Here is a 23,992-nt window from a genome sequence, read left to right as displayed (position 1 = left end):
AAAGAAGCAGTACTGGAACACAAAAAGACTTCGTGTTTACTAAAAGTCTCTGTTTTATCTGAGTAGGTGCCACTGTCAATGAACTTGAATAAAATGTCTCCCTTTATCTAGACCCCAAAACAAATCAAATGTATTCCAGGCATAACTAGAAGCCTCTATTATTTAACACAGTTGTGTGATTTTGGCATATTTGGGGGCAGTGAATAAGATTCCAATCTCTGACATTCACTTGTTCCATTTTTATGTACATGAAGAAGACCTTCTCTTGATGCCTCCATTTTCCTGTCCTTTAAGCTGAAATCAGGATGTTGATTTTACAGATCAGGTAAAAAGGTTAAATCAGATAGAGACTGAACATTACAGTCTTTATTTTCCTTTTAAAGAAAAGGGAAATATTTCACAGTGTATTATTATAATAGAGATCACAACTTATATGTGAGTGTTATAAACCTGGCTAATTAGCAAGTCCTGTTGAATCAGTGAGACCTAGTTCTGAGTAATTATGCAAATATAACCCCATATGGAATTAATGTTTATTAAATTTATTTTAGTTTAATGTAATCATAAACATGACCTCTCTAACTGTGAAATACAGCATCAGAGATGCTTTGCTGAGACTTTAGTGTAAAGAAAAGAAGGGAAACTTCTTCCTACCCACCTACCCCATGTACCCAAAGTTACCTAGGATTCTCTATGTGTGTCCTTTATAACAAAAATGTGCAGAATATTGTCAAGAATGCAGTTAGTATCTACCTCAGCAACAGGGAGCAGTGCCCGACTGGCCTTGTCTGGATAGGAACTTGCAAAGGTTGAGCCTGATTACTATTTGCCCAAGAGGATACCAGAAAGTCTCTGAAAACTAGACTGGGAAATCTAAAAAACATCATGGAAGAAGGAAACAGCAGACCACGCCGCTAGTGGTTAGGAAAGCAGCCAAGGTGGCGCTTGTGGGTTTGAGCCTTTGCCAGTGTTGTCCAAACTTGGCCACTTTAAGATGAGTGGACTTCAACTCCCAGAATTCCCCAGCCAGCATGGCTGGCTGGGGAATTCTGGGAGTTGAAGTCCACTCATCTTAAAGTGGCCAAGTTTGGACAACACTGGCCTAGGCAGTAGTGGCAAGGACAGTAAAGCAGAACTATACTTCTCCACCCTTATTGCATCTGTGACATGCCAGCCAGAAGCACAATTTAGAGGAGACCCTGTTAGAGAAAGGTGGGCCAGAAGGTCAGTCAAGTAAGAATATTAATATCACTCATATTTGCTGTGAGCTGCAATCTGGGACTTTGTTTCTTAAGTTGAGCCTGTGGCTCTTCAGAGTGGACAGGATATTTTTGAAGCCATCTCTGTCACCTATGAACTTGATCTTTGGCTGATTCAAGTTGCTAGGAGGGGGACAAAGATCTGAGTCTGGAAAGTAGGAGTTTAAAGGAACTTCCTTTACTAAGAGTATTTCTTTCCCTGTCCATTAACATAATTCATGGTACTTTCTTGATGTTTTGGACTCTCAACACTCATATAGTTTCTAATCCACATATGTGGTTGTAGATTATTAAGTTATACTCCAATTAATCTGAAGAGTACTAGGTTAGGGAAAACTGCCTGTATGCATTATGAGGAAACAATTTCTGCAGTGTCAATGAACTAAAGAGGCCAACTTGCATTGCAAGAAAACCATCAGATACTTGCCACTACCATTCCAGGAATGACACCATGTTTCTGCACCAGAAGAGGAGGTGTTTTGTTCAGTGGGTTCTCTAGATCATATTTCAGGAAACGGTAGGGATCATGTTTGCACTGGAAAGGCAGCAAATTATTCTATCAGTTTATGGAAATGTCCTGTGCACTTGTCACATAAACAATTTTTTATATACTAGAAAAGAAATCAAATGGAGAAACTATGCTTCACCAGGCAGACAAGGTGAACTGGAGATAGCTAGAGCTCTTTCTGATCAAAGGTGGGAGACTTATTCTTCTGTCTGTATTACCTCAGTCAAAATTTGATCTTTGCCCACCTGGCTGGTTCAAGTGTAGATTGTCAGATCTACACTCTGGCTGTGTGTATGGCCTGAACCCAAAATTGGTGGAGACGGAGTGAAGGTGGGAGGATTTTCAAACCAAAGTCCATATGATAAACCAATGTCTGCATGTAGTTTCATCTGCAGGTTGCACACTCAAACTAGACAGAAGAGTCTCACCAGAAGACAAAGGCAGTGTAGAAGCTCACTTCACAGCCCCTCTATTTTCCTGTTATGGATACCAAATCTCTTTTTCTCTATTTTTCTACATGAGCAATTAACATGGTAGCTATAGCTGGTTGCCAGGTCAAAAGGCAACGCTATGAAAAAAGAACCAAAAACTAAGAACCAAAACATGCACACAGTTAAAACCCCAGATAGCCCATAATTCTCTCCCACAACTCCAACAATCAAATAAAAGCATAAAAAAACAGAAGCTGAGGTCAGATGTCTAAATTAAATATAAAGAGTAACTGGAGATAGTTATTCCATCTGCCCTTAAAATGTAATCTTTTCGTTATGTTAATATATTTTAAGGGGATGGAGAAATTCACAGGGGAGTTTATTGTCCATTACAACTAAATTAAACTTCCATATTCAGAACAAATATATACCACTAGATCCTGAATTCAAACAAGAGTCAGCAAAATGGCCACTGTTGAAAAAAATGGTGGAGCAGATGAGTCTTGCCTTTGATCTACTAAGGCAATTCTACTTTAATCAACAATGGTAATAGGTATTTATAATATATAATTTACAACAAATCCCACCAATTTGTTTTGTGAAAAAGACAGATGAGAAAATGGATTCAGCTGAGGGGTGTATATTCTCTGTCTCAAAATCTGGCAGCTAATCAGATTTTTTTTGAATAAATTATGGAAAGAAAATAAAAACTATGATTTAGTTATCTTTCATAATACACAATGCAATATTATGGACATTTATTCTGAGATAATTTCTGTTGTGTCTATTGGGGCTTATTTGTTAGGTTATGACTTATACTGTGTATGTAGTAATCAGCTAATCCTTTCGTTGTTCTTTTTTTACTTTATTGTAAACACACATGGCCTCAGTCCGGGCTGAAACCACTGTATGCAGATTGGAGAGGCTTCTTTATCCCATCTATTTCATTTCTGAATCTTTCTGCTCCTCCCACTGTCCATCTTGCAGGAGTTAAGAGAAAACAAAACCTCCATTAACATAACAGATCGGGGTGTCCCCATTGCTGTAATTTCACTTGAACAAGTGTCTTGTCAAAAGTTCCTGCAGTTTTCATATACATTGACTCCCAAATCTCTAATATTCCCCTGTACCTGTCTGTCTGTCTGTCTGTCTATCATCCATCCATCCATCCTACCCCAATCCTGATAGTCTCAAGGTAGGGGTGGGAAAACAATAACAATTATTCAATATAAAAGAATGTGTAAATAAGGTGCCTAGGAACAGCTAAGGGCCAAAAGCACATTCAGACAGAATATCCTTATTTTGTGAAAGATAAAGATGGTTGGGGCTATCTGTACCTCTTGGGCAGAGTGCTCTAATGAGTGTGAGCCAACCTGAGAAGGCTTGAACTCAGCCAAAAGGCTGGGAAGTGCTACAGCTAATAATGCCCTATCCAATCAGATTTCTAGGCTGCCTGGATCCATTTTATTTAGAGTTGTTATTATCCAATCATTATGGTTTTATTTCTCTTAATGTGGATAAGTTTTGTTTTTGTAAAATATGCCATACTTTGACCACTCCAGTATTATAATTATTGGCTTTTTTTATTTGCTGTCTCACCATTTGTTTTGTTTTCTCTTCTGCTTCTTTTGAGCTGGTCAATGACTGTAATAAAGTACTACTATTACTACTATTATTACTACTAAGAAGACTTCTGCCTGGTCCAAACCCCATAAACTTAACAAGAATCTAGGATTCTCTCTAGATGTCTGGATTGCACAGGCAAATTTGGTTCTGACAAGCTGTTGCCTGATTTATCCCAGTGCCCTACTCTATAGGGCAGTGTTTCTCAACCGTGGCAACTTTAAGATATGTGGACTTCAACTCCCAGAATTCCTCAGCCAGTTATGCTAGGAGTTAAAGTCCACATACCTTAAAGTTGTCAAGGTTGAGAAACACTGGTACAGGGCTTCAAAGGGAATAACCAGTGCTTTGAATTGGCCTGGAAGCATACTGGTAACCAATGCAGCGACTTCAGGATTGATGTTATTTCATATTGACAGGGTATATGGAACTACGCCTGTATCATTTAATCTTTTCCAAACCTGAAGTATTTTCATCCTTACCTCTGTATCCCTGAAAGTGGGCCATTTCCTGTGTTTGTAGATGCTGCTCTATTTTGTAAGGCCATTTCCATTGTTCTGTACTAATGAATGAATCTTGCTTTAAGCTTGTATCCCAAGTATAAATGGGTTGCTTCTAATTTTGTTCCAGATCATGAAATAATAGCCTGAGTCAAATTCTGTGGTCAGTGAACTCTCCTAATAACATGCTACTCTTACATTACTATCACAGTTCCATAACGTAACAGTGATTAGCTAGCTAAGAAGAATGAACTTGCTTTAGGAAAATCAATGTGCAAAGCGTCAACATTTAGCTTACCTGAACACAAGGTGAGGGACGGCCGTGCTGCATATGTATGTACAATTTTTCAACAGACCACTCAAAGAAAGGAGAATATGAATGTTTTTGTGGTGACAACACACATATCACAATGACTTGATGAGGGTTTCTTGGGGCAGTGATAAACTTTTCAAATTCCAAGTCGGTAATTAATGGGATTTTCACTACACATTTGCAGCCTAAACCATCATTGGTTTTGGTCAAAATTTTGCGCAGCACAATTGGACAGTCAGTAGGAGAAATTGCCCAGAGCTCAGGTGCAGGGCTAGCATCTCTAGCTGGGGTCTCCTCTTTGGCTCTGTGTGAAGTAGGTGAAGAGGTTTGAAAGAAAAGAATGAGAAAAAGGAAATGGAAAATTAAATAAATATGCAGCTAATATTGAAGCTTATAAGATTTGGAAAGGATCAATGTTAGTACAATTTTCAGTACACTTTAAATTCCTCCCAATCTGTATTAGAGGCACACCTGGAACACAGTAAATTAAAACCTGGATTCCATTCAGAAATTATGGGGAAGTCCCCTTATCTGGACAGTGCCTTTATAACTTCAAATTAACACCCACCCCCCCACTACTGGCATTAACACATCTACCATTCTTGTTGCCATCTTCTGGTCTCCTCTTTACAATTAATACCCGGCCATGCAATAGTTAGGTGGAATTGTGCAACACTACATGGTCAGGTGGGAATTGTAACAAAAAAAGCACATTGAAGGTTATAGAGAGAGGGTAGAACTGGTGCATTTGTTCCAGTTTTCCCTGATTATTAGAGTCCTGCCATTTCACATAATGCCTGCAGAAGGCCAGCTTTGCTACAATAATCCACCTTTTGGTGACATCCGGTTTGGAGTACTATAATCAAGGGCTGCCTTTGAAAACGAACAGAAAATCTCAGTGGGTCCAGACTCAGACAACCAAATTTCAGTTTATTAAATAGCTAGGACCAGTTGATATGATCTTATTCCACCCATATTTTCTATATGCACTTGCTGCCAATCTGTTTCCATCCTAAATTCAAAATGCTGATATTAATCTTTCAAGACCTAAATGGTTTGGGATTATGTCACTGGAAGTAATGCTCTCCTCTATAATCACTTTGGATATCTTACTCCGATGCCCACATTGAATGAGTGCAACAATGTCTGACTGACAAGGCCTTATCTTGATTGATGTCTTAGTTTTGAGATATTGTCCTCAGAGAAGCTCACATAAATCAACATCAGACAAAACTTGTACTTTATCTGATATTTTCAATATTAAGATATTGTAGGGTTTTTTAAATTGCTTTACTTTTGTTAGTGTTCCTGTTGTTTGTATTTTATAAAGTAGCTTTATTACTTTTTGAAACTGATAAAAACCAAGCAGTTATAAAATGATTGGATATAAAAATGGTTCTACCAGTCATTTAGTCCTAGTCAAACTTAATAGAGATAATTATCATAGATAGGTAATAGATAGGTTATACTATATTTGACTTTTCACTATAGATTTATTTTTTGTAGTATTAAATTATTTTTACTATTCAGAGGACATTTGTTATGAGGGCATATGAATACTGTAAATAAAAAATATGTATACTGCCCTTCAGTCATACCATCACAGTGATTACAAAAAAGAGTAACAGCTGAAAAGCAAACCTGCATGTGTATACATGAGAATCACATATACATATAAATAAGATAAAAGCCATGACATTATAGCAGTAACTTATATTATTTTGGTGTTTTTTTGGCTAACAAAAGGGCAATAAAAGTTCAGTGAAGCATCTTTGGGGGAAAATGCCCTATAACTAAGGTACTACTAGTGAGAAGGCCCACTGAAACCCAGAAGGCAGCAACACCCACAATAAATTCACTATTGTCCACTCTTACCTTAAGCCAAATCTCTGTCTATTGCCTACTCCATCCATTTAATACACTTCCTTCAAAAGCTCTTTTTTCTGCTGAGAATTAGTCTCTTAGGGCAGGGGTCCTCAATCTTGGCAACCTGAAGATGTGTGGACTACAACTCCCAGAATTCCCCAGCCAGGCTGGCTGGGGAATTCTGGGAGTTGAAGACCACACATCTTCAAGTTGCCAAGATTGAGGAACCCTGTCTTAGGGGTAATTTGTTTGGGGCTGCTTGCCAATGAAGAATGGATCCAGAGCCAAAGTGAATGGGGCCACCTTTTTTTTTTTCTGGACACACCCTTTTCTGTTTCTCTATTCCTAACTCAATGCAAGAAGCTGCCAGAGAAAAGACAGATTAGTCTACATTAATGCCTTGCATTGAAGCCCAAGAGTTGTATGTGGTCCTAATGCTACATCTTGTCTATTCCTGAAGTAGTCTCCAAAATTCTATACCAGAGTTCTTAGTTTCCTTTGATTTTTTCTGATCTGCTGTATCTGATATAATGGGGCCTTATCCTCTTTTGAAATTGTCCACTTATACATCACCTCCAATAGAAGAGAACATCACCTGCTTAAGACCAGTCCAAGACATGTTGCTGCCCTCAATTGCTGTTGTCAGAGGATAAAAAGAAGCTCCTTTCCCAATAGCCAATCAGATCAGAATTTGAAGATTTCTTCAATGCCAGTGAATAGACAGCATCTTCCACTACACTAGATGGCAGCAGGCTGGCTTAGAGGATGCCATGGAGGTCATGTGGTGATGACACCTCTGTCCTTCAACATCTCACCATCACTTCGCAATTCAACACCACTAATACCGATATGTATAACTTGAGCAAAGCAAAATATATGTTGTTTGATCTGCCTGCCTCTCTGCCAACTTGCTCAGAATGTTTTCCAAGTAGCGTCAGTTAGGAAAGAAGGAAAGAAATAGAAAAGGATGACCAGCAGCAAGGTGGATGGACCTATTTACTGTGACAATGGGTGCACTATTAGAAGACCTGAAGAACCAGGTTGGTGACAAATTATTTTGGAGAAAATCTATGTGGTCTCTAAAAGTCAACACCAACTTGATGGCACATAATCAGTGCCAGTTAGGGGCAGAAATAAGTAAGGCAGCAAGCCATCAGGACCAAAGTAAGCAAACATGGTCATTGTTGGTATGTCTTCTGAGGACCGTGAAAATCACCAGAGGTTCAGAAGACACATCTGGGATGTCTGTAGTGACATGTACAGGATCCAGCAGTTTTATCAAAATGACAAAAGTGGCATCGCACCATTGCAAGGCAAGCTTGATCCCTTTCGTACATGCCTGCCACATAATGACATAGGTACAAAAGGGATGGAACTTGTGTCTGGCCATCATGATGCTTCTTTCATCATTTGCCTCTCTTCAACCTTCCATGAACCCCTCTGGAGGGCTGCCATCAAAGCTGACATGCTTCAGCTTCTGCCACTCTCCATTAGGCTTTTGTGGCTGACTCCAGTGTTTCTGTTTCACAAGGAGCATATTGTTCTCCCACCTATTTAGTGCTGCTTTCCATCCAAGGACAATTCCCTCCTCCAAAAGATTGTCCCACTCACCGCGAGGCAGTCCTAAACTTTCTCTTAAATGGCTGGTAACTGGTTAAGCTCACTGGTCTGACACCCGGCTTTCCTTTCCCTTCTGAAACTGAAATAATAGCTTCTTCTCTTAGCTTTCGATCCCAGGCCTGAAGCGGTGATGTCATTGTTATACACTTCACAGGCTTTGAAGCATGAAATTCAAGTGGATAGTCTATGCAGCATATTCCTGCCAATCAACAGGTTATTGGGCAGATTACAAAGATTATAATATATTTTAAAAATTATTGTAAAAATGCTAACAGTGACGACAAAAATAACAATGGGAGTAATAATTATCAATTACTTTTTACAGATATCCAGTGTTGATATAGCAGTTAGCAAAAATAATAATACTTTTGATTTTATTAGTCCAGGAGATTGCTCTTTTAAATGTCCTTCTATATAATATTTGGTTGCGCTTACTCTGATCCAAACACATCTGGGCAAATAGAAAAATATAGTATTTTCCCAGCCATCAGAACAAAGAGAAGCTAACGTTATATAAACATCTTCCCAATACATACCTACTGTATATATAAAATGTTACGTATATGTGTTATCTAACGTGTGTACAACAGTCTGCTAGCCCAGTCCCAGACTGCCAGGCTTTTGACTCAGGGATGTCAGCAGCTGCATGGACTAAGTCAGTGTCAGCCTCCCTTCACAATCAGGCCACCTGCTGTAGACCAGTACTACATGCAACAGCTTCTACTTAACTGATGCCCTCCAGATGATGGCCATACTGGATGTGGATTATGCAAGCTGAATTTCAACCATATAAGGGACACCTGGTAAAGAAGTACTGGTCTATATTGAGAAGTAATAGCTTTAGGACTTTTCTAGTCCTACCAAGAAATGCTGAAGATTGATTTTGGACCTTCTGCATGCCAACCTATTCTCTTACATCGAACTATGGTCCTTCCCCAAGTGGCAAAGGATGCTTTGGAGTGCACAGGTTGCTCATATACCACATGTTTGCAGACTCCTCTGGGATCATCTGGGAGCTGTCCTGGTTTAAGGAGTTGCAGGCAGGTTCACAGCCATGTGTATTCTCAAGCACATTTTGCCTCTGCATCCGAAGTGCAGTATGTACCGTATGTAATGCATCTCTGCCTTTCCACAATGAACATTATTTCTAGGTAAATATAACTACAACTGTCTTATTGCCAGAGTTATAACAGTCACAGAAGCAGGACTTCCACTGTTCTTGACAGAAGGATCTGAGAAACAGTACCTTCTGTCTCTGAAGAAAAATATAACAAGCAAGATGAAATATAACTTGTCCATTGGCTAAAGAAGCTACAGGTGTAGGTTATCTAACATCCATAGCAGTAAGAACATTAAAACCTCATCCAGTAGTCTTTTTTCCTTCCTTCCTTACAATGTCTGCTTATATTCTATGTGAAAGCTAGAAACTCTCCTACAATAAATGTTTAGAGGCTCTAGGATCCTTTTTTTCAGCTGAAGGAGGACTACAAAAATGACTATTTTTGAAGTCATTTGCCACAGCAACAACTGCAGATATGTATATGAACAATATAAGCACAAAATCCAGAAGGAATCGGATTAGAAGTTCTGAATGTTAACTCAGATAAACAGTTTGGAATGTAGAATTTGACCATTAGAGCTATATACTTTTCTTTGCAACATTTATCTGTGTCATTTTATCATTTCTGAAATTTAAGTTAATGTCATATTCATACTATTACTCATTTCATTTCAAATGTAATTCGTATCACCACTCTGAAGGAGAGCTGTGTATATCTGTATGAAAGAGTGCACTCAGTATACAAATTAAATACTAAGGCAATGTGAGTTTCATAGATTCAGCAAATTGACAATACCTGAAATCATCAAAACACTGTTAATAAATTGTTTCACTGTTTTCTCAAACCTCCTCTTAATTTCTATAAGGCTTCTTCTCCAGTGTTCTTTCTCCACAGCTTCAATGGTTTTTAAAGTCAACTTTGGAAAGAAAAAAGGAAGATAAAAATCATTGTACAATAGTAGAATTTGGTGATTTTTTAGCCCAAGGATTGGACTGAATTCTTTTTTCTTAGTTATGGCATCATAGTGGGTAAGGCTCAGCCAAGGAAAGGAAAGGGAAGGAGAGGAGAGGAGAGGAGAGGAGAGGAGAGGAGAGGAGAGGAGAGGAGAGGAGAGGAGAGGAGAGGAGAGGAGAGGAGAGGAGAGGAAAGATTTAAAAGCAAGCAGTCTCTTTGAAAAGACAATTTATTGTCCTTTCATTAATAGCAGAATAAGAAAATATTGCAATGGTAAAAAAACAAAAACTAAGCCTCAGGTTTTTATTATATTCTTAATAAAAACTACAATTTATTTCTAAAGAGAGCTGAAATATTATTAAGATGAATATTGGTAATGTGCAGAAACTTTGGAATGTAGAATTAGAATATTGTGTTATGACAACTCAATAATGTTTTAAAGAAAGATTGCCATTTATTTCTTAACAAAACTATCCCAGTCACATGATTCTGGGTGGTGTACAACAGCAGAGACACAAAAGCAATCCCCTACAAAACATCTCTCATCCCCATCAACAACCCCGACATCCCCACAAAACACAATACATATAAGATGATACACAGTCAATCAAGTGATATTAATGAACTTAAGGTTAATTCATTGAAAGTTTCTTTTTCTTATTTATTAGATACATCAGCAGATGTTTAAGAAGAGATGGGCATCAACTTTTTTATGCTGGAGATGAATAGATTTAAGGGGACTTTGACACATGATTTGGGCTTATTTTATGGTTGTCCTGTTTTTGTGTTATATGAACATAATTGCTGATATGATTTTGTAAACTTGGAATTTATCAGTTTATGAACTTTGGATGTGGAGTGTCCAAGCACTTATGAACTTTGGGCTTGGAGGTCTCAAAAACTGTGTATTTAAAAATTTAATTTTGCATGGTTGGAAAGAAATGATCATTCCAGATTTTAAAAATTCAGCTAAAGAAGTGGGTTCATTCTTAGTCCTTGAGTCAGTTCTTTACTGACAAAACAGAAAGATTGATCAATAAACTTCCAAATGGACAAGTTTTGATGAACAAATTGTTGTTTCAAAATTGAATCACTTTTAGATATTGTCATGAGAGTTTGGTTTCTTGGGAAATGATCAGACATTTAACACACAGAAAACTTGCAAATTATTTTTTTCTCTTTGTAACATAAACAAGATCAGGCATGTTTCTTTCAGCAATGCAAAATTTTTTAAGTCAAGAAATAGTAATCTAGGGCCTTTAAACAGACACCTTTACTGGTTTTTCTCCTGCCTTCCTGCAGCTTTTACAATTAGGGGCAATGAAACATTTATTTTTATGTGCATGTACAAGTATTTCAAAGGTCATTATTTCTCTAATGGCAAAATTAAAACTTCTGCTTCAGATAAGGTCTGCCTTGTTATGTGTACAGCTATTTCTACAACACTTATTAGAGTTAAGCAAGGGCATTAATTACACTTGGCTGGCAACTTCTCAGGCTGGAAGGACATTGTCTTCATTGAATTTACTCTGGGAGATACCCCTCAGTACAGACTGTCTCTACCCCTCTTCCCTTCTGCTGCATTCCATCACATGTATTGTTGTAATATCATTTTTTTTAATTTAATGTTTTAAATCAGTATTTTCCAATTCTTCACTTTTTGTTTATTATTTCTTCTCTACACTTAGCTGGGAATTTCAGAAGTTCTAATATTAAGGAGAAAGCTTTAAAAAGGATAGAACTACCAATAATTATAATCCATATAAGATTAATAGGATGACGCTGCACTGGACAGAATAACTCTAAATATTAGATCTTAGAGACAATCCAGCATCTGGAGTGTGTCCTGGAGACTGAAAGAGAATTGGACATGGATTAGTGCAACAAAGCCATAATGTGGGTGTCATCCCACATCTTTCATTTAAAAAGACTCCAGGTTCAACCTCTGGCATGACCAGTTAAAAGAATTAAATAGCAAGTGAGAAATAAGACCTCAGACTATGGTAAACCACTGCCTATCAGATTGTGGCTGTTACCAGACATGGCTTCATAACTATATAGAAAAAGAACTGAAATCTTCCAGCCAGCTCTGCTCATTGTGGGGCACAGCATGATGTAAAGTAGTCAGTAATACTGCTAACTGATCATTAAAGGACTCAGTTTACTTCCCATATAGATCCAAAGCTTTATCTGTAATTCTTGAAGCTGGAGTAAAATAAATAATTTTGTGCTAGAAGAAACACAAAAGAGTCTTGCCTATTTTGTGCAACAGGTCTGTGACAAACAATAACAGAAGAACTGCTATGCAGCTGTTACACTGACCAAAACAGCATCTGTTCTGAAATCCTCCTCATTATCAAATCGTCTTTATTTAAATTCTACACAAAGAAAATCACCTTTATTTAAATTCTACACAAAAAGCACAAACCATGCACTTCAGCTACAAGCTGTGTAGTATGGGAACAGGGAACCTTTTCTTCTTCAACAGCAGCATCTCCCCTCAGCAAAAGACTGTACATGTTGGCAGTGCCAAGACCAGTGCCACTGTCATCATTTGCCTCCGAAAAGAATCATCCCACACCTTTTCTTTCTCTCTCATTTTTAGCAAGGAGCAAGAGAGATGATTTGAGGATAGCAAGATTGAAAGTGTCTTGGATGAGCCATTGCCTTTCATGTGCACACATTTCATACATACACATACACAAGCACCTTTTTAAAGCACAGATATGGCCAGATCCATGTGTACAAAGTGGTAATCTTTCCACACCTGAGCACATAAATCTTTTGAAAATGCAGATCCTGCTGAATCACCCCTTTCACAGCATTCATATTTTTAAATAATTTTATTGAAGTTTTTAATAAACAGAGTAAAAACTAAACTAGAAAGTAAAAAGAAAAAAAGAAAAGTTCAGGAGGTACAGAAAAAAGAAAAACAGAATTCAGAAATTGACATCTTTTCAGTCCTGGTTCAGCAAAAAGTCCATTAGGAGTTGCCAGAAATATCAAAAAAAGAATTTATCCCTGATCAAATAGTCCAACTTTATATTCCTTCTTTTTACTCTTCATAATCTTAACTTTTAAATCATTTCAATGGCATTGCAGGATTTGATCTTTCATCAATCATTGGCATTCAAGAGGAGTCTTGAAAGCTTTCACCAGCCTACTTTGTAAATCCCAAAAAGAGGCATCATCCAGAATTTTTTGTTGCAGCTGTTCCACGTCCAGATCCTTTTCTTGATTTGTCTTTTATATTCCAATTTTTGTGATCTCAATTTTGTTGTCTTCCATGCCTTCAAACTCTATTACGTCTATATCAGGTAAAAGTGTTTTTATTTTTTTTCCCATCAACTTCTAAAAATGTATCCATTGAAATCTGTATCCTTTCTGAAATTTTAGTTATTAATATCTCAGCCCAATTATATATATATATAAAAAAACTCTTTAAGATAAGAAGAGGTTAGAGCTGACTGAGAAATTTTAAGTCTTTTCAGCCTGGTCCTTTAGTTTCCTCTAGTGTCCATTTGCAACCTTCATCCAGCCTCAATTCCTAATATGGGTTTTGTCCTATTTCAATCATTTCCCACAAGTATATTATTTAATTATATACTTGTTTTTCAAATCTCCCTGGTCTCCCAATCCATTTAAAACTTTCTTAAATCAAAATCCTCCTTCCTTCCTTCCTTCCTTCCTTCCTTCCTTCCTTCCTTCCTTCCTTCCTTCCTTCCTTCCTTCCTTCCTTCCTTCCTTCCTTCCTTCCTTCCTTTCTCTTTTTGCCAATTATATATTATTTTAAATTCTGAAGTCTCTGTTTAAAATTTCTTAAACCCAAAGAAGAAGGAAAAGCTCACCAGGTGTCAAATTAAGCTTGCTGTTATGAAGGTCTGTAATATCCATAAAGTGGTTAAATTGAATATTTCCGAATATGGTTAAAAACTGAGTTTGCCAGCTTAGTGTCCTTATTAAAGGCTTTGCTGCTGATGAGAGCAAAGATCTTGTCTCCCTTGGCTTCTGGTGCTCAAACCCATGGGAGACCTCTGTTATACAGTCTCCTCATGACGAGCTGCCATTCAGAGCACTTGTGGGTGGACTCCCATTCTCTCCTGGTCTGGAGAGCTTTGAAGGACTGATCTACTCGCCAGTCTTTCGTTTTACACAGTGGTCGTCACCTGCGCTCATTCAGTCAGCCATGACTCACAGCGGAAGCCCCTCGCCTCCCTTTCAGAGCATTCCTGAAGTGGCTTGAAAGTGCTGTTGAAGTGATAGAAATTGCCAGAGACAACATGGGGCCCCTTTTATACTAATACATTGTATACATATGGATTTCATTTTCAAAACATTTTTCATTTCCTTAATGCTTGAACCAATAGCTTTCCTTTGTTTTGGTATAACAAAAGCAATCTAAAATGTATATTTTGCAGTGTGTCTGTTTGTGTGTCTGGGTGGGAGATACATATAAAGGCGGTAGGGGGTGGAGAGAGGAATGACAGCTGAGGCAACAATGACTTCTTAATCTAAAGAATGGGCCAATTAACACCAAGTGACTGATAAATATGTCATTTAGCCACCCTATGAAGGCAACCAGTGGAGTAATAAAACATTTTAATGCAAAGACTGTCTTTCCACAAAAGTGCATCCACAGTATAAATATTTAGGGGGAAGGGACGTAGAAATTTTCTTTGGAAAGAAAGTTGTCCTTATTGCTGGTTTCGGCAAAGCTCCTGGGGGGCTTCTTTCAAAGGTCAATGGAGCTCCAGGGAAGCAATTTGAAAAGAGTCAAATGCAGTGTGTATTGGGGGGGGGGCAGGGGGGAAATGAGAGAGAATGAGGTATGGTTTCTCTATAGCTTTAATTGCAGAATTTAATTTTGCTGGTAAGCAGAAAATCTAGGTATAAGTTTATAAGGGTATGGTATTATGCAATAAGTCTTTTACTCAAGCATTAGAAGACTTAGGAATAACCCAGACATGACACTGAACCATGCTGTTTGTTATCTGTCAGAGTTGGAGCCTCCTTTCCTTCAGAAACTCAATATGGTATACATAGTACTCTCTCTTCCCCCCTCTCCCTACAAACCCATCCTGTGAGGTAGGTTGGGGCAAGGAACACTAACTGGCCTTAAGTCACCCAGTGACCTTTCATAACTGAAGGTGAACTTGAACTGGAATCTTCCCAATGCTAGTTCAATGCTTTTACAAATATACCATACTGGTTCTCGCCTAATGGGTCATTAGAGCCACGGCATTGGCAGGCACAAATTCTCATGAATTTTAATTAGGGTTACAAAATGCAGAAGGGGTCTTTTCTTCATTGTCCCAATGGAAATCAGCCCTCTGATTTTTAAAAAAGGGGGTGCTTTCATTAGGTCATTTGTACCTGTTTATCAGCTTTGCATCCATGCAGACAACCAGGCCTTATCAAAGATAAGGTGATGTTTTCATTCAAGGCAGAAAAACTAATTGTCATGGAATTTTGGCCAAGAACCTTTAACTTTAACTGTTCATTTATCTAAGAAATAAAGAAAGATAAATTAGAGTCACGAGGCTGATTCACACAGAACTGATATTTTCCCGCCGTCATATGTGACAGTTTTCTTAACTGGACTAGCAAAGATGCACATAGGCTGAAATCTGACCTGGGATTTGGTATACAACCAGAGCCAACACAAGCTGCGATAAATGGAGTGTTTGAGCCCCCACTAATGACATTAATTATACTAATATAGTCTCAGTAGATAGTGACACTACTTGGCCAACTTTGCCTAGGCTGGAAAGCTAAGCAGGACTGTACCTGGTTAGTATTTCAATGGGGAAAAATTAGGAAATATGAGAGCTATATTTTAGACTGAAATGATGATGATGATGATGATGATGATGATGATGATGATGATGATGATGATGATCAACATCCTGGAAAGAAGATAGCAGCAAACTCCTTCTAAACTATTGCCAAGAAATTGCATTGATGTGTTCATGTAGTTACCAGGAATTGAGCTTGGCTTGAAGGCATCTTAAACTTTTTAATTAACTTGGACTGGGTGATAGTGACTCTATGAAGATGTTCTTTACAATGTACAAAAAGCTCCCACTGGCGTCAACAGAGGCTTTCAAATAAAAACAATAATTTCTGCTCTCAAGGTCATGAAGCCCCCAGACTTCGTATGCCTATGTAGAAATGTTAGGAAGCAAAAGTATACACCCCATGATCCTATGGGGAACTTTGCTTTCCTATCACTATTTGCACCATAAGTAGCATTGGTGGATTTATTTATTTATTTGAATCGGGGGAAGAGAGAATAAATCTCAAGCTCTCAGATAAGGCCTGCAAAAATCCAAATGAAAACTAATTAGCAGCAAAAAGTGAGTGTGTTCTGTATCTCTTTGTTGCCACCTAGGAAAACCATTTTATTTCACTTTAAGTTATTCTATCTATCTATCTATCTATCTATCTATCTATCTATCTATCTATCTATCTATCAAATTTATATAGTGGCCCTTCTTAGAAATGTGAATCTGGGCAGCGTACAATAAAACAAAACAATAAAAACACATCTTAAATAACCATTAAAAACAATGAAACATGAATGTCATTAGACCATGGGAGAGTGTTTAAAAAACTCATATGCAATAAAGCCATCTTTTGGGCTCCCTGTTTCCAAGGGATCCCCAAGCCTGATGGAAAAACCATGTCTTGAGAGATTTCCAGAAGGTCAATATAGTCGGAGCTAATCTCACCTCAGGGGGAATGATGTTCCAGAGGGTGGGTGCCATGACAGAAAAGGCTGACCTTCCAGGTCCCATCAGATGGAATTCCTTCATAGATGGGACCTGAAATATGCCCCTTCTGTCAGATCTGATGGAATGGGTAGATGTAATTTGGAGAGGTGGCCCCTCAAATAACCCAAACCCATGCCGTGTAGGGTTTTAAAGGTCAAAACCAGCACCTTGAATTGGACCCGGAAGCAGACTGGCAACCAGTGCAACTCACAGAGCAAAGGTGTAACATATGCCATTCTAGGGGTACACATAACTGCCCATACCACATTTTGCACAGTTGAAGCTTCTGAATACTCTTCAAGGGCAACCCCCTGTACAGTGTGTTTACTCCTACAAGTAGTTGAAACCAACCTCCTAGAAAGGTAAATGGGAGATGCAAGGAAAAAAAGTGGCTGGAGTGGCTTGGCCCTTCCTCTTAGGAACTTCACAAGAACAGCTGTCTGCCAAATGGCAGACCAGTTGGGGGAACAGCAGGAAGAACGGACAACTCCATATATAGGAAAACAAGGAGAGATGTCCCATGTTTTCCTACAAGTGATATGCCCCAAATCATTTGGGTTCTTTGTACCTGTAAAGGGTCCAATCCCTGAGAACAGGTGCTACCATAATATGGTAGTACGTAAGAACACATATTTTAAATTACATGTTTCAGTGCCCAGTGGCAATGCATGAGGGTCTAAAACGTGAAAGTAATAACCAAGAGGAATCAACACGAATACATGCTCTCTGTCTATGATATTTGTCAACTGGAACTACACAGTTCTGGAGGTATTTGTAGAACCTAAACCCAACTGAAGAGATGACTGACTGACCTAAAAAATGTAAAGTAAATGTTAAAAGGGCCAAAAGCAATGGTGGTAACTCATTAGCAAGAGTCCAGATTCATACCTGAAAATCTAATGACTGTAGAACTTGGTTTCTGGAATACCAGTTCCAGTGGTGGGTTAAATTGCCATATTTGTCTCTAACACTCCCGCCTTCCTGGTTCATCAGCAATGCCACAGAAAAGCTGGGTGAGGGGAAAAAGAGTCAAGCTACACCAAATAATACTATAGGGTTACTGGTGAAGATGCATGTGTAGCTAGTAGCATTTTGGGCTCTTGTGATGGCAAGAATATTATGAGCATCATAATCAATATTGAGGAGCTTAGTGGCCCTAAGCCCAAAGTTCTACCTCTTATTCAGGGCACTGGTACATCATACGGGGCTATGCACTGTTTGAAAGTGATTTGGAAGAAATCCACAAGCACTGTACCTCTCTGCTATTCCTCAAAGAAGCTTGGCTTCTCCATGCTCTTATATGAACCTGAACAAAAGGATGCCTCTCTTTCATGAGTTCCATAAAAAGATGATTCTTTAAAGCAGTGGCATCTTTTTTTCAGACTCGTGCTGAAGCCTGAAAAAAGACAGGCTGCTTTAGTCAATGGAGAGAGGTGCTGTGCTTGCACTAGGCCCGAAGCACTTCTTTCTTATCATTTTCAAAGAGTGGGCAGCCCTATTATGCCATATTTTTTATCCATATAGTATCTGTACAATGTAACATAGCTATGATGATGGGTGTTGGTTCCTACACATGGTGATGCCAAAATTTCAGAACATGAGAGGTGATGTCATCACACAAGCTCTGCCCTTTTGTACTTGTGCTGTGATCACACACAAGTACATAAAGGGTGGAGTTTGCATCATGATGCATATTGCTCCCCCTTGCTCCCCTGCCTATGGTAATGGCAGAATTATGCCATAGTAGCTGAGTTCTTGAAAATACGAAGAATGTGCACATATTTTTAAGTCATTGCATAATACTGAATCAAGCTGTTGGACAAAATAACAATTAAAATGCATATTTCTATCAAATAGCTGAGATTAAGTCTTAATAGACATTTCAAAGCCCCATTTCTATCTGTTCAAAAGAACAAGAGTAGAGTGTCATGAATACAGATGCTCAAAATCAAAACGAGACTGAGTCCTCAAACCGCAGTGCATTCTGCAAACCCTTAACTTACCTAACCCACCTAATGTTATATCTCCCCAAACCCTGAAGAAGCAAGATTTATGATCTGTCCTCCATTTCCACTTGTTTACTCTTCCATTTCCTCTCTGCGAGGTTTCCCAAATTCCCTCAATTGTGGTGTCCTCAGTGATCTTTATTTCCCAGGAAACATCCCAGGCCTAAACCTTTGTCTCACACAGTCCACCTCTGAAATGTATTCCAATTGCTCATCACTCTGTTGACCTTTTTCTCTCCTAGTTACACCATGTGGCATAACCATTAATTACACCCGGTGGGGTTAAGCTTTTAACATAGGCCATTAATGGCTTGCCATATCACATGCTCCTTAAAGCCAGAGATTCAGAATAATTAATTACCTCACTTAGAAAAAGAGTGATGGATGGGAATCATAACAATAAAATATCCAGACTAAATGGATCTAGACAACCTGATTTTAAAAGTCAACCATAAACGATAATGCTCATTTGAATTAATTGGGGTTACAGCGCTTGCCTTCTCTATCCATATCACTGACTAGTTATGTCACCTTGTACCGGTCTCTTAACTTTTCTGTTTATTCATCTGTAAAAGTGAAATAATTTCCCTCTTACATGATATTTTTCCATTAATGAATGCATTTCTACAGGCATTCATTAATAATTCTATGTCTTTTGAGGTTAATATTATGAAATGAAATTTTGAATGTGCTGGGCAGAAGAAGATCCTGTGAAGAAATCATGAAGAATTATGATATTCTGAATGACCATACAATTCTCTTACAGGGAGCTTGACTAGACTTAGGAGAACTAACTCAGCTTGAATGAAAATATGAAAATAGCATGATGACATTTGTTTCAACCACTGGTTTGATGGAATTGGTCTCTCTACACTAATTATTTCTCTTGATTGAATAATTCAAGGATCTCTCCTAGAGATTCATGGGTGCTTTCTCTGTTGCATTTCTACCCACCCCAAACAGTTAGCATCAATTAATGCCACTCACCTTGCTTTAAAAGAATAACATAGACATGAGTGGCCCGGGGTAAACATGCCTAAAAGCATTTGACTTGGAGTATCCTGAAACAGAAGGGTGATTGTTCTTCCTATGCAGCATATGGGAAATTGGAAAACTGCAATGCTTCCGGATGGGTAACTTCGAATTAGGTCAAGTAATAGCACACATGAAAATGATGTTTACCTAGCTATTCATTCAGGGAGTATGGGAAATTTCTTGGGCCCTTTGAAGTTGCAAGGTGATACTGTCCTCAGAATGAGTCTGATGAAATAATGTGAAAGGGACAAAAAGTTAAAACACAGCATTCCTCAGGTGGTCACTTCTGCAAACCTTGGATGACTTGCTGCTGAACTCCCATGTTGGGCATGCTCAGTGACAGGTGTAGTGAGTGTAACTGGTGTCAGGTTCGGTCAGCACGAGGTTTCAGGGAAGCACGGGGCTGCAGGGAAGCTCGCAACCAGACCACGCGGAATCCACCGGCGGTAGCTAGCGGGGAAAAGAGGAACCGAAAGCGCCGCTAATTAACGAGCCACCTGCGGCCAGCTAAACAGGAAAACCGCAGCGGAAGCTTTTAATTACGAACTGATAACGGCGCGAGCAAGCAAGGAACGGGGCCGCAGGGCAGCGAAACAAGATCGCAACGCAGCACAGAACCCGCGGTCTGCACGTAGCAGGGAGGGGCCAACCCAGCCGGAGGGGGACTGGCAATCAAGGACAATGGACTCTGACCGACCCTGCCATCATGAACGATCAGGGGGGACATTGGGGGGCCTAATAGCCCACAGCCGCAACGCGATCACGAGGCGGGAAAAAGCGCGGGAAGGGGGAATATAACAAGTGATGCAATTGTACCAAGCCAGTCCTGGCTTTGCTTGTGACTACTACGTTACGCATGAGTAAACCTTCTTTGTGAACCACACGTGTCACGAGAGTTTCTCTGTCGAACGGGGCAAATCTCACATAAAGCCAGGACTCACCGTCAGCGCTACCCGGTACCACCGAGGAGCGTTTTCTTTCTCAATACAGGCATGACCAGCGACGAGGAATCCGTGGGTCAGCTGGAGCGCGAGGGATCCAGGCTCGCGGAAGGGCGGTCGGAGCCGCCCGGGAGCGACGGGGCAGCGGCCAGGGCCGGGCGCACTCCATCCGAGCGGTGGTCGATGGGCGTGAATCAAGGACCAGACGATTCGGGCGTTACGATGACCCGGGGTTCGGGGTTCCGGGACCGTGAGTGGAGCGAGAAATTCGCCCGACTAGAGGAGAGAGTCGAGCGACGCCTAGACGCCGTGGAGGCGATGCTCCAGACCCTACTGCAGAGAGTGGGGCCACCGGCGGTGAACGAGGAGGCGAGCGACGGGGGGGCGGTCCGACACCCCCGCCGGCACCACCCACGGCGCCCCGGTCGGAGGACCAACGGGCGGCAGACGCCCTGAGACTTCGAGGTATCACTGGGAAGTTCTCAGGGGACCCCGAACAGCTGCCGCACTTTCTGACGCACGTCAGGGGGTTCATGCAGAGGGGTGGTCACCTATTCGCTAGAGACGAGGACAGGGTATCCTACGTGGCCGAGCTGCTAGATGGCCAAGCCGCCAGCTGGGTGATCGGGCTGTACGATGCCAACGCGGCGGAACTACGGAGTTTCCCGGACTTCATGCAGGCGCTCCGGGACAGATTCGAGGACACATTGAGCGCCAAGCGGGCGGAGGACGACATCCTACAATTCAGGCAGCGGGGCAAATCGGTATCGGAATATGCCCTGGAGTTCCGGAGGTTGGCCGAGAAGCTCGCGGACTGGCCGGAGTCCCTGAAGGTGAAGTATTTTAAGAGGGGACTCAACCCAGAGATCCTGGAACGGGCACTGGGGCGGAACGACCCGGCCACAGTGAAGGATTGGATCTGGCTGGCCGGAACGGCGGAATCGGCGTGGCGGCAGATCCAACAGAGCACAAGACGACGGGACCAGACGAGGGACCGGCCGAGGGAGAGGACCCCGAGGAGAGACGGAGCGGTCGACGGCAGTCCACCGGGAGGCGAGAGGCGACCAGAGCCCCGAATCTGTGTTTCCGATGCGGAGGCAGAGGCCACCGAGCGGCGCAGTGCCCGACGGAGCGGGAAGGCGCCCCACCACGGCCCGAAGTCAAAACCCCGCGTGCGAACGGGAAAAGGACCGGTGACCGACCGCGGAAGGGGGCAGTGGCGGCGGTGACCGAGAAAGGACGCGGGGGTGGTCGACCCCGGAGACAGCATCCTCCGGAGAGGACTCGGAGCCGGCGGGAAACGAGGCGCGCTCGCACTGAACGGCGTCCCAGTGCGAGCAGGGAGTCGAGGCGCGCGGACCCAATAGGAGACGAGGACTGCCCACCGTTCCGGGTGAGGATACACGTCCGGGGGTGAGATCCGGAGGAGGCGCAGCTACGGGCGCTACTGGACTCGGGCTGCACCCACTGCTTGATGCACCCAGCGGTGGTCTCGGGGCTCGGGCTACAGCTGAGGCGCCTCCGGGAGCCCATTTCATTCAGCCAGTTAGATGGCACGCTGGCAGGGGGGGGGCCAGCTCAGTATTACACCGAGCCGGTCCAGATGACGATCGGGAGTCACCGGGAAGAACTGAGGTTCGTGGTGGTCCCGGTGGCCGACTACGCGGTGGTACTCGGCTTGGCGTGGCTGCGGCGGCGGAACCCACGAGTCGACTGGACGGCGGAGGCAGTGCGGTTCGGGGTCGACAGACCGGCGAGGGCGAGAGCAGAGGGGACCGAGCCGTGGAGACGGAGGCAGCCGCAACCACCGGCGGACAAGCGGAGGGTCCGGGACACCGGGAGACGGGGCGAGAGCAGATGGGGCCCGAGACCCGGGCGGCAACAGCAACAGCAGCAGCAGCAGCAGCAGCGCCGGGACCCCGGAGACCCGCCACGATCCCGAGGCGAGGGAGGCAGCGGCGACTGGCGAGGCAACCGCAAAGCGAGGGGCCGGACCCGGGGAACCCCGACGGGCGGCGGAATCCCGAGGCAGTATCGAGACCTGGCGGCAGCGTTCGGGGAGAAGGAGTCTGACCAGCTCCCACCACACCGGCCCAGTGATTGCGCCATCGAGCTAGAGCCAGGAGCGACCCTGCCTAAGCCAAAAATGTACTCCCTGTCGAGGAGGGAGATGGGAGCCCTGCGCGAGTTCATAGACAAGAACCTAGCACGGGGATTCATCCAACCCGCGAAGTCACCATTAGCGGCCCCGGTGTTATTCCGGGAGAAGAAGGACGGCTCGCTCCGTATGTGCGTAGACTACCGGGGGCTGAACGCAATCAGCACGGAGTACAAATACCCCTCCCCCTGATGAAGGACTTGATGTCGCATCTGTCGAAGGGGAGGGTGTTCACAAAACTGGACTTGCGCGAAGCCTACTTCAGAGTTAGGATCCGCGCAAAGATGAGTGGAAGACGGCGTTCAACACCCCGCTCGGAAGCTACCAGTTTTCCGTGATGCCGTTCGGATTAAAAGGGGCCCCGGGGTATTTATGCAGCTAATTAATGAGGTGCTGCACGACCTACTCTACCGGGGCGTCCTGGTCTACCTGGACGACATCCTCATCTACACCGAGACCCTGGCGGAGCACGTGAGCCTGGTGCGCACGGTGCTCCAGAGACTGCTGAAGGCACAGCTGTACGCAAAGCTCTCGAAATGCGAGTTCCATCGAGAGCAACTAGACTACCTCGGCTACCGAATATCCAGCCGGGGAATTGAGATGGACCCGGCGAAAGTAAGGGATGTCCTGGGCTGGGAAGCGCCGCGAACCCGGAGGCAACTCCAAAGCTTCCTAGGGTTTGCGAACTTCTATCGTCAGTTCATCCCGAACTTCGCCCAAATCGCCCTTCCCCTAACCGACCTGCTAAAAACCAAGGGCACTGGGAAACCCCCCAAGCCCAGCATGGCACTCGCGTGGACTGCAGAATGCCAGGGGGCGTTTGAGGAACTAAAACAGCGGTTCACCGCGGAGCCGATCCTGCGCCATCCCGACCCAGACCGGCGGTTTATAATCCAAGTGGATGCATCAGACGTGGCAACGGGAGCAGTCCTGCTCCAACCCAG

The 23,992-nt window shown here is 42.2% G+C and overlaps 1 protein-coding gene across 1 annotated transcript in view; it reads right to left on the bottom strand.

The window, feature by feature from the left end:
• Positions 1-23,992, bottom strand: part of FAM194C (family with sequence similarity 149 member C) — a 53,549-nt gene that overhangs the window by 7,117 nt on the left and 22,440 nt on the right. The window contains exons 6-13 of the mRNA XM_088134693.1: positions 19,902-20,051; positions 17,797-17,917; positions 15,509-15,640; positions 9,977-10,097; positions 8,130-8,319; positions 6,510-6,527; positions 4,620-4,938; positions 1,687-1,794 (exon numbers count right to left, since the gene is read on the bottom strand). Coding sequence (XP_087990819.1) covers positions 1,687-1,794; positions 4,620-4,938; positions 6,510-6,527; positions 8,130-8,319; positions 9,977-10,097; positions 15,509-15,640; positions 17,797-17,917; positions 19,902-20,051 — 1,159 coding nt within the window. The remainder of the gene's footprint in view (positions 1-1,686; positions 1,795-4,619; positions 4,939-6,509; positions 6,528-8,129; positions 8,320-9,976; positions 10,098-15,508; positions 15,641-17,796; positions 17,918-19,901; positions 20,052-23,992) is intronic.

The sequence above is a fragment of the Python bivittatus genome, unplaced genomic scaffold (genome assembly GCF_059951505.1).
Source record: "Python bivittatus isolate LINGU-HERP-01145 unplaced genomic scaffold, Pbiv_v1 ctg000080_np1212, whole genome shotgun sequence".
NCBI lineage: Eukaryota > Metazoa > Chordata > Lepidosauria > Squamata > Pythonidae > Python > Python bivittatus.
Note: the sequence above shows the minus strand (reverse complement) of the source record. Positions and strands in the feature narration are given on the sequence as shown.